The 8,947-nt window shown below is 39.1% G+C and overlaps 1 protein-coding gene across 3 annotated transcripts; it reads right to left on the reverse strand.

Annotated features, from left to right (window-relative positions):
* Window positions 1-3,996: 3,996 nt before the first annotated feature.
* Window positions 3,997-7,971, reverse strand: LOC307001857 (uncharacterized protein). 3 transcript variants are annotated; one of them, XM_079618874.1, is made up of 12 exons: window positions 7,871-7,971; window positions 7,293-7,372; window positions 6,807-6,972; window positions 6,478-6,612; window positions 6,333-6,393; window positions 6,189-6,215; window positions 6,033-6,104; window positions 5,866-5,937; window positions 5,060-5,269; window positions 4,743-4,903; window positions 4,562-4,649; window positions 3,997-4,394 (listed from the first exon to the last, which is right to left on the reverse strand). In XM_079618874.1, the coding sequence occupies exons 8-10, from the start codon at window positions 5,882-5,884 to the stop codon at window positions 4,824-4,826; spliced, it is 309 nt and encodes a 102-aa protein (XP_079475000.1). In that variant the 5' UTR covers window positions 5,885-5,937; window positions 6,033-6,104; window positions 6,189-6,215; window positions 6,333-6,393; window positions 6,478-6,612; window positions 6,807-6,972; window positions 7,293-7,372; window positions 7,871-7,971; the 3' UTR covers window positions 3,997-4,394; window positions 4,562-4,649; window positions 4,743-4,823. The 3 variants fall into 3 exon arrangements, with proteins under 3 accessions (XP_079475000.1, XP_079474999.1, XP_079474998.1); XM_079618873.1 differs by lacking the exon at window positions 7,871-7,971 and having other exon boundaries at window positions 5,866-5,940; window positions 7,293-7,423; XM_079618872.1 differs by lacking the exons at window positions 7,293-7,372; window positions 7,871-7,971 and having other exon boundaries at window positions 5,866-5,940; window positions 6,044-6,104; window positions 6,807-7,104.
* Window positions 7,972-8,947: the final 976 nt, after the last annotated feature.

The raw sequence follows: 8,947 nt of genomic DNA on the forward strand, positions 1-8,947 counted from the left end.
TCTTGAGATGCCGGTAAGCTGCGTCATCAGTTTGACAGTTGATCATTATAACAGCCTCAGCGGCAGGACACTGGAGAGACAGCAGCCATGAGGAGCACGCTTCCACTTTAGGATCTAAACACCGGCCTTTGCGTAACTGCAGCTCTGTCCAGCAGGCACATTTTTTCCAGCCATTGAACCGTAAAACAACCCAAAGGAGAGTCAAGCTACTAAAAAAATATTATAAGTGATGTAGTCAGATCAGAGTTTCATACCATGTATGCAAAATCACTCTTACATTACGAGAACTGAGGCACATTTGAAATAACCGATGACCGTATGCAAATATTTTTCATAAGGGCTGGATAAGGAGGGAAGTGAACTCATTAAATTAAAATTAAAGTGCAAATGTGGAAGATGAGGAGTGACTCTAAAATTAGCACAGGATTTTCTGTCCGGCGCTTTATCTGTGCAATGAATGAACCTTTGTCGCCGCAAGAGAGCTCGTAATAGAGGGAACTAGAATTGAGGAGAGCAATATTAACAGTAGGCTAGGATATGCTCATCATAATTATAGTCTCGCACGCCTCTCATTTTGCCTGTAATTAGTTCAAATGACTCTTATGATTGATCAAATATCCATTTTTAACATCCAATGTCAGTGTAACTTTGGTTTACAAGGTATAACTTAGTAATGCACATTTGTATTTCTAAAATAAATCAATGAATAAATAAATAAACTTCATTAACCTCAATCAGGGTGTGTTTGAAGTGGAAAAATGATGGCACTTTTGGTGTCAGTGTCGAAAGTTGGGTTGACGTCAGACCAATTCAGTTGGATTTCGGTTGGAAATGAAAGTTGGGTTGACGTCAGAACTGAACTCTAGGTGTCAGTGCCCAGGGGTACCAAATAGTCTTAATCCGCCACTGCCTGGACACGCTGATATCTGAATCTTTAAAATATGTGTTCACATTTTCAGTGACCTACCTCACGTTACCGCCTCATTCTCTTTATCTCAAGGTGATTTTTGTCTCAAAGTGAAGTCTCAATTATGTCAAATGGAAACTGGTTATTAAAGAAGAAACGCCTGGTCTTAATATAAATGTGATAAAATGAAGCATTTTCCTCTCATGAAACACTCTGCCACTGTATAGCCACCTTAATTCCTAAAATCCTGAATTCTAAAAACAGAACTGCTAATGAAATGTCACAATAGCCTCTTTGACCTTTCCATGTTCAGTAACACAAGACATTAGAGCAAACATGCCCTTTAGTGCTGATGTGAAACTACTATTCCCTGTTTAACATTAAGATTTTGACCAAATTCCCTCCCTTCCCATCTTATGGGAAGTAGCCTGGATGTACTATCAGGAGCATTCTATTCCAAAAGGAGGTGTGCTGTTCCTGGAAGTTCCTTTTCAGTGGGGGCAGACAGAGTCAGCGACATGTCCATCATAACGCATCAGCCTTGAGTCCCAGTATCCCAGCATCCCCTGTGCTCTCATTCACTCTCTCACTGTCTGCCAGCGAGCTACACTTCACTGCGTGCTCAAACACTGCGGTTTCCCCCCTGAAACTCGCCATTTTATACCAGTACTTATATAGGCGACTTGTAAATATTATGTGGCTGTAAAAATCAGCTGAAATGCTGCATGACATTATTTACACTAATAAAATGCTGCAGCGCGTCTGATTAAACCCGTAGATCAGGTTCGGTCCTCTCTATTCATACTGGTTTTGCGCTCTCTTTGCACTCGTTAATTAGCATATTAGCGAAGCTTCGACAATAAAGGCTTGTTCTCCGTAACAACAGCCGTTCAGCGACAGGGCTCTTGTTCCATTACAAAAGAATAATAGATTCACAAGGACACATTTCCTCCAACATACTCAAGATTCATGCCCCAGGAATGTATCTGCACGTGAGAAACCCAGACAACAGACATCTGGTGCCATAGACATCCCAAGGCGTACCTTATCAGCCGTATGCAAGCACTGCTAAATCCTCTTCGGCTGTTGAGAATCTAGTTTGTGACTTGCTCCGAATTTCTGAATATCAGTTTTTCATATTCTGTCATTACATTTATGACCACACATTGTTATGCAAAGCATGGGTGACCTCGAGATTTAAAAAAAAAAAGGGGGGAAAAGACAAAAACTGTTTTTTGGATGCCGGTGTCCCTACCAAGCGTCTTAACCAGCAAGTCTCCATTGGGCAACCAGCCTCATACAGTTTGACCAGCATTTTTGTTGGTGAAAAGCATTGCTACTGGTCCACACCAGCATGTATCCAGCATTAACCCACTTGTAAATTCATGCTTGTCTAAAATGGTTTGGAAATACAGAATACTAGTTTTAATGAAATAAAAAGCATGCACTTGCTCAAGCAATATATTATGTTTAGAATTCCCATTGAGTTTTAGATTGACATGATTTTGATTATTTTTTGGCTCAAATCACCTAAATCCAATCATGACTAGTGTTGATTTTTTTTTTGACGTTTTATAATTATAGTTGTATATAGGCTACAGTTATGTATTTCATTGCTTTATGATCTAATGAGACTTTAAAGCAATGAAATATATAACTCAACTTCAATATTGAGGGTTACATTCTGGATATTATTCTATTTTTCTTCCTCACAATCTACATTCTGACATTTGCATGTTATCCTTCATCCCAAACCATATGAAGTAAAAATGTGAGCTTGCATAAAAATGGAGCCACTGCAATATCTGTCTGAACTACTATCAGTAATATCGTTTGTTTATTTAACTTATATTTTGTGTGCAAAGTGCTGCATAAAGAAGTAGAAGTGGTGCAGGATTGTGTAACATTATAGCATAATGTGAGTCGGACATAAAATATAGTAGCTAGTGTATGTAGTTTCAGGGCATTCACAGATGGGTTGGACAACTGAGGAATATGTTTGATGTGAGCAGTGATTTGTGGCTATGAATTCTTCTAGTGTTGCTCAGCACAGCAGAAACAATATATTTTAGATAGGACAGGTAATGGTGTGTAGTTTACCATATAGCTTTAAATGGATGCAGAGACACCAAAACCACCATTGTGTGTGTGTGTGTGTGTGTGTGTGTGTGTGTGTGTGTGTGTGTGTGTGTGTGTGTGTGTGTGTGTGTGTGTGTGTGTGTGTGTGTGTGTGTGTGTGTGTGTGTGTGTGTGTAAATAGCTGAAGTGTTTAGAGTGATGGACAGAATAAAGCAATTTTATGAAAGTGAACATATTAATTCAAAGTGAAGGAGATTAAGCCGAGCAGAAAAGCTAAAAAGGTTCTGTGATTGTCAGTAGTTGAAAGTAAGACTTTGGATAAGATTCTACCCATCTTGACCGTGTTTATGGTGCTCCTTGTAATTCGTCTTTACGGCATGATGTGGTCAAGACCTTAATAAAATGGGATTATCTGATGCCTACATTTTTGTGACAAAGATGTGAGTCAGGGCATGTGTTAACCTTGGTTATATATTTTTTTTCTAAACGCAGCCTATTCCCAGGTAACAATTTATGGTTCCCAGAACGTTCTGGGAACGTTCGTTTTTGGTTGCGGGAACGTTCGTTTTTGGTTGCGGAACGTTCCCTTAAGGTTAGGTTTTGGTTCCCATGGAAAGTTTTCTTAACGTTCCGGGAACGTTCGTTTTTGGGTACATTGCAACCTTTAGGGAACGTTCCTAGAACGTTCCCCTAACGTTGCAACCTTTAGGGAATGTTCCTAGAACGTTCCCCTAACGTTGTAACCTTTAGGGAACGTTCCTAGAACGTTCCCCTAACGTTGCAACCTTTAGGTAACGTTCCTAGAACGTTCCCCTAACATTGCAACCTTTAGGTAACGTTCCTAGAACGTTCCCCTAAGGTTATTTTTTACATTCCACTAACCTTTAAAAATCTAACAATGGTACCAATTTTATTATTACTTTAAACTGTCTGTGCATAAGCAGGAATTAATTATTATACAAGCAGAAATTAATTTATATGTTAGCAGGAATGAATGAACAGGCAAACTTGATGGGATTTAAAACTTTAATATAGACAATATAAAATTACAAAATACCAAAAATATAAAAGGCCTAAAAAAAATACAAGAATAGAATCAGTTTTACAACTATACAAATAAAACAGAAATTTAAGTACAAAGAGTGTGATGAAGAGTGCAAATGTAGTGTGCAAGATGCATATTGGAATGATAATGTAATGTGCATTTGTTGTTGTGCATATGTTGTTGTGTGTATGTATATATGTTGTGTATAAATGCAGCTTTGAGTCCAAGACAAATTTCACATTGAAAAGGGACAATAAAGTGAATGGCCAAAGTGGCAAAAATACAATTGTTTAATAAAAAATAAATAAAAAAAGAGCTCCATTGTCTTGACCGATCAGCCCTTCTCAGTCCTTCTCAGCTGGCCTAAAAAATAAACAAAAGTTTGATATGTCATACTGAGAATGAACACGTTGACAAACGCAAGACAAATTGCCTTACTAACAACCCTGTTTTTTTTATTATGACAAATATTGATAGTTTTCCCATTCCTTTGATAATTATGAACATCACATAGAAGTATTCTAATTTACCGTCTGTGTGGGGCAAACTTCAGCACTTGCCCAATCAAGTCCTCCGTCTCTGCTGCAGTCACCGCCGGGAAGTTTTTCTGGAAGGCCGCTAGAGTAAAGTCAAAATGAAGTAAAGCTACAAGTCAAATTAAAACCTCCAAGCTAAGCATAACACTGATGTGAACAATAAAATAACACCTGCCTGTTATAACCCTGCAGATTGTCAGGTCCAGGAAAGCCTTCTTTGCCTTTCTGCCCCGCAGACTAAACTGTTTGATGGACGTCAATAGTTGCCACTCGCCGTAGCATGCGACGGATGGCAGTACCTCTGGTCGAACCTCCAAGAGTTGTCAGGAAAAGTTGCTGTAAAACATAGAAATACAAATTATACATGTAGAACAAAGTGGAGAGCTTGTACAATCTCATTTTGTAAGAGCCGTCAGTTCAGTTATAATGATATTTGAAGTTATGCAATTATATAGTGTTAATCTTAGGGCAGGACTATGGCAACTTAATTACCATTTTTTCCCCTCCTCTCCTGTTGACCGAGACTCCTGTCAAACTCCTCCAGCTCTGTGACTGTCGAGCAGGGCGACAGCAACATATCATCGACAGGAGCAGAGGGATGTGACTGGGACTGGGAGCTCCTTAAGAGCATGAGCACCTCATCCAGCCTCTGCTCCATCTTTTCCATTCGCTGTGCCATACGGGTAATGGATGTCCACATGGCTATGGAAAAATTAATTATGTTAGTTTTAGTTGTTATACATTACTTGAATATGTGAACAACTTAAGGAACACGCCGACTTTTTGGGACTTTAGCTTATTCACCGTATCCCCCAGAGTTAGATAAGTCTATATTCTCAGAAGGCGAAGCACTGCTACTTCTGGGGCGTGATTTGCTTGTAGCCCCTGAGAAGCCCCGTGGTGAGGAGCAGAGAGTTCGCTCAGAGTTGGAGTAAATCACTCCGCAGAAGTAGCAGTGCTTCGGCCTTCTGAGAATATAGTTCAGAGTATGTATATGATTAGAAGATGGCTGTCTCACATGTGACCTTGTTATTTGTACACGCTGTGACTATACAAATCACAACATGTAAATAGGAAAATGTTGCCATTATTTGTCACTTATAGGGAGCAGTATGCTAGCTGGAACTATTTACTTCCAGTATTTGTGCTAAGCTAGGCTAGTGGTGGGTGCGTCAGACAGAGTTACGGCACGCACAGAGATGAAGAGGGTATGTATGGACTTATCTAACTCTGGGGGATACTGTGAATAAGCTAAAGTCCCAAAAAGTCGGTGTGTTCCTTTAAGTGAGTCTTCTTACCTCTCATTTCCGTCTCCATGGCTGAGCCACCTCCCTCTGTGTGATGTCTCACCTCCCTCTGTGTGATGAGTTCTGCTGTTTACAACAACAAAAAAGTCAAGTTACTCTAAAGTTCCTTGTCATGAAATAGTATTTAATTGGAAATGGAAAATGCAAAGCCACTGTACCCTCAGCTTACGTCATAATAGACCCATCCAATTCTGGGCGACCGGCTGGTTTTCTGTGTGGTGTTGACTCATCTAAAAAGAAAGTAGATATGAATATTGGTCACTTCATTTATGGTAGGTTTCTTGCAAATGGAGGAGGAAGAAAAAAAAACTTACATGCAGGTGGTGGAGGCAGCTGCGGACCTGGAAACAGGCAGGAAGAGACAAACACATCAGAATAGTCACATGATATGCACTAGGTTGAATGTCAGTAGTTCCATGGTAGGAAATATGACTCAGGTTTCTTAAATGTTAACTTACGGACAGGGCTTCCAGACACACACTCCGTTCTCACACTCTCTCATTTGTGGAACAGATTCATCTGAAATAAAAGACCAAAAAATTTGTACAGATTGCTAAAAGAAAATGTTAATTTTGTAAATAATGTCTGTACTTAAGGTTTTACCATCACTTGAAGAATCCGTCATGAACCTCCTTGGGCGTTTACACTGCCTTTTGTGGACACTCGCATCGTCTTCCGTCTCAATGCTGGAAGTGTCCATCAGTCGCCGACATTTTTTCATGGCTTTGTCATAGGAATCTACATTAAGAGAACAAAGTTTTTGTGAGACAGTAGCCGAACAAAGCAGTATTTCCATACAGAGAAAACGTATTTATTTATATATAGTATAGCACCAATAAGTCACCTGTACACAGCCAGATTTTCTAGACGGCTTAAAGTTAAACCCCAAACCCTTGCATTACAACCATGAAACTGTAACGTATTTCACTTACTTTTTGAGAATGTGAAGCTCAATGGTTGCTGTTGTTGGTCGTTGTTGGTTGTTTTTCCAAGACTTCCTGATAGTGAACGGTCTACTGAGTTCTACGTAGACTTATCCATTTCCTCCAGCCAATCAGGAACGTTCGTGTTGCGTCACATGCCTTGACGTCAGCAAACCTGGCCAATCAGCATTTTAGAGGGTAATTTTAAACTAAAATGGAGTGTTGCTATCCCCGACCATGAATATTTGTTATTTCTTTCTTAAACATTAGATATGGAGTTTGTTTTTTTAATGCACTGTTTAAACGTAAAAGTATAATGCTACAGTGTGTGACATTACACATCCGTATGTGCTCGAGTAAGCAGACAGATACTGCATCATGGTTCGAGCATTACATCCACTATACAGATTATTTTATAATATATACACACAAATTGTGCTACGTTTAGTTGTACAAACATGGTTCAGGCAAACATACGTAAAAACATACACGTACCACAATGATGCTCTAGTCTACATGCATAGAAACACAGAAATGCGAACGGACGGATCCACACATTTCCCAAAATGCGCTTTCTGATGGCGTCGTACGTCGTTGTTTGGTGTGAGAAAAGGTGGAAAAAAGGAGAAAATGATATTACTCAAGATTAGCATGTAGTGAAATGGCTTTTTTAATTTCACTGTAGGATTATGTAGACTATAGCTGTTATTGTCTGACCAGTTTCTAAAACTGATAGAGGAGCGATCAGACACACAATGCTATAACGTTAGCACATTTAACACGGCATTGGAATGTTTGAAAATTACTGGATAGAGACGCATTGACGCCATTGCCACCTAATCAGAGGCCTTGCTTTGCATACATGCAAATAAGTGAGTGTAAAATGCCAACGGTACAGGAATAAATTAAACATGTTCTGAATGTATTCTAACAGTGATAGCAGAAAAGTATTCTAAAAATATTTTACCGAACTATTATTATTCTACGTGAAAATCACAAACAGTGGGTGCAACGTGTGTATTTCTAAAGAGACGAAAAAACGAACTAGCACTATAACGTTAAGGGCTCCATACCTGTGCTCAAACAATTTATCTTGAGCGTCCATTTACACGAAACCACTGAAAGAAGACGGATTCCCATGCAAGTTGTGTATCCAGAAGGACTTTGGTGTAAATCCATAGACAGTATATAAGAGTGTAAATCGCAGAACACGGAAGTCAGGACACAGGACATGATTTCAATCGGTCACCTGAAAACAGAGGCACTTGCCCCTACTGGCGTGGGGGTGTAACGGTTGAATTTGTACACTGAAAAAAAAAAACCTACTTTGTTGGAAGTGAATTTTCTTATTTGTGAAAATCGTTCGATTGATAGATTCTTGTTTTAAGTATTTTCAACTAATACAGTTAAAAAAACGAAATCAGGCACAAAAGTATTGTTTGCTAAATTGATCAGTCTAAAATTAAATATATTCTTTTGATAATCTGTTTATTTTACTTGGATTTCATAAGACCAATCATTTTTGAGTGAATTAAATCAACTGACTGCAAACCTTTTATATGCTACGTCAAAAACTTAAATGGAGCTTGTTTAAATAAACATTACCAAAAACAACCAAAAACAACCAAACGGGAACGTTGTGTGGAGGTACAGTGCAACCACAGGAGAACGTTTTAGTTGGTTGGTTCCCTTAACGTTTAGGGAACGTTATAACCCTGAGGGAACGTTCCCTAAACGTTCGTTTTTGGTTTGGTTCAAACTAACCTTTAGAGAACCATAAACTAACGTTCCCTAACGTTCCCTAAACGTTCTGTGTTAGTGGGGTTCTGTCAACATCTGCCTTTCCCTCCCCACAGAACATCGTTTATGAACATTTTGATCCTGTCATACTCTAATTCATCACTGAATGGTTCTACTTAGCAGACCTTGAGAAGCGTTTAAAAATCCCCCCACGTTTAAATAAAGACACGCATTTATACAAAGCAGAGCAACCTTGAGTTAGTGTGGAGCGTTATCCCTCGTCCATAAAGACATCCTATTCAAAATACTTTTTTTTTTCTCCACACTTTTGTGTTTTAGATTGAAGTACATTGAAGCAGCATGTTCTGGGTGGATTCCAGGAGGATGAAAGTGACAGACAGAGAGAGTGA

This window comes from Phoxinus phoxinus (genome assembly GCF_949152265.1).
Source record: "Phoxinus phoxinus genome assembly, chromosome: 7".
NCBI lineage: Eukaryota > Metazoa > Chordata > Actinopteri > Cypriniformes > Leuciscidae > Phoxinus > Phoxinus phoxinus.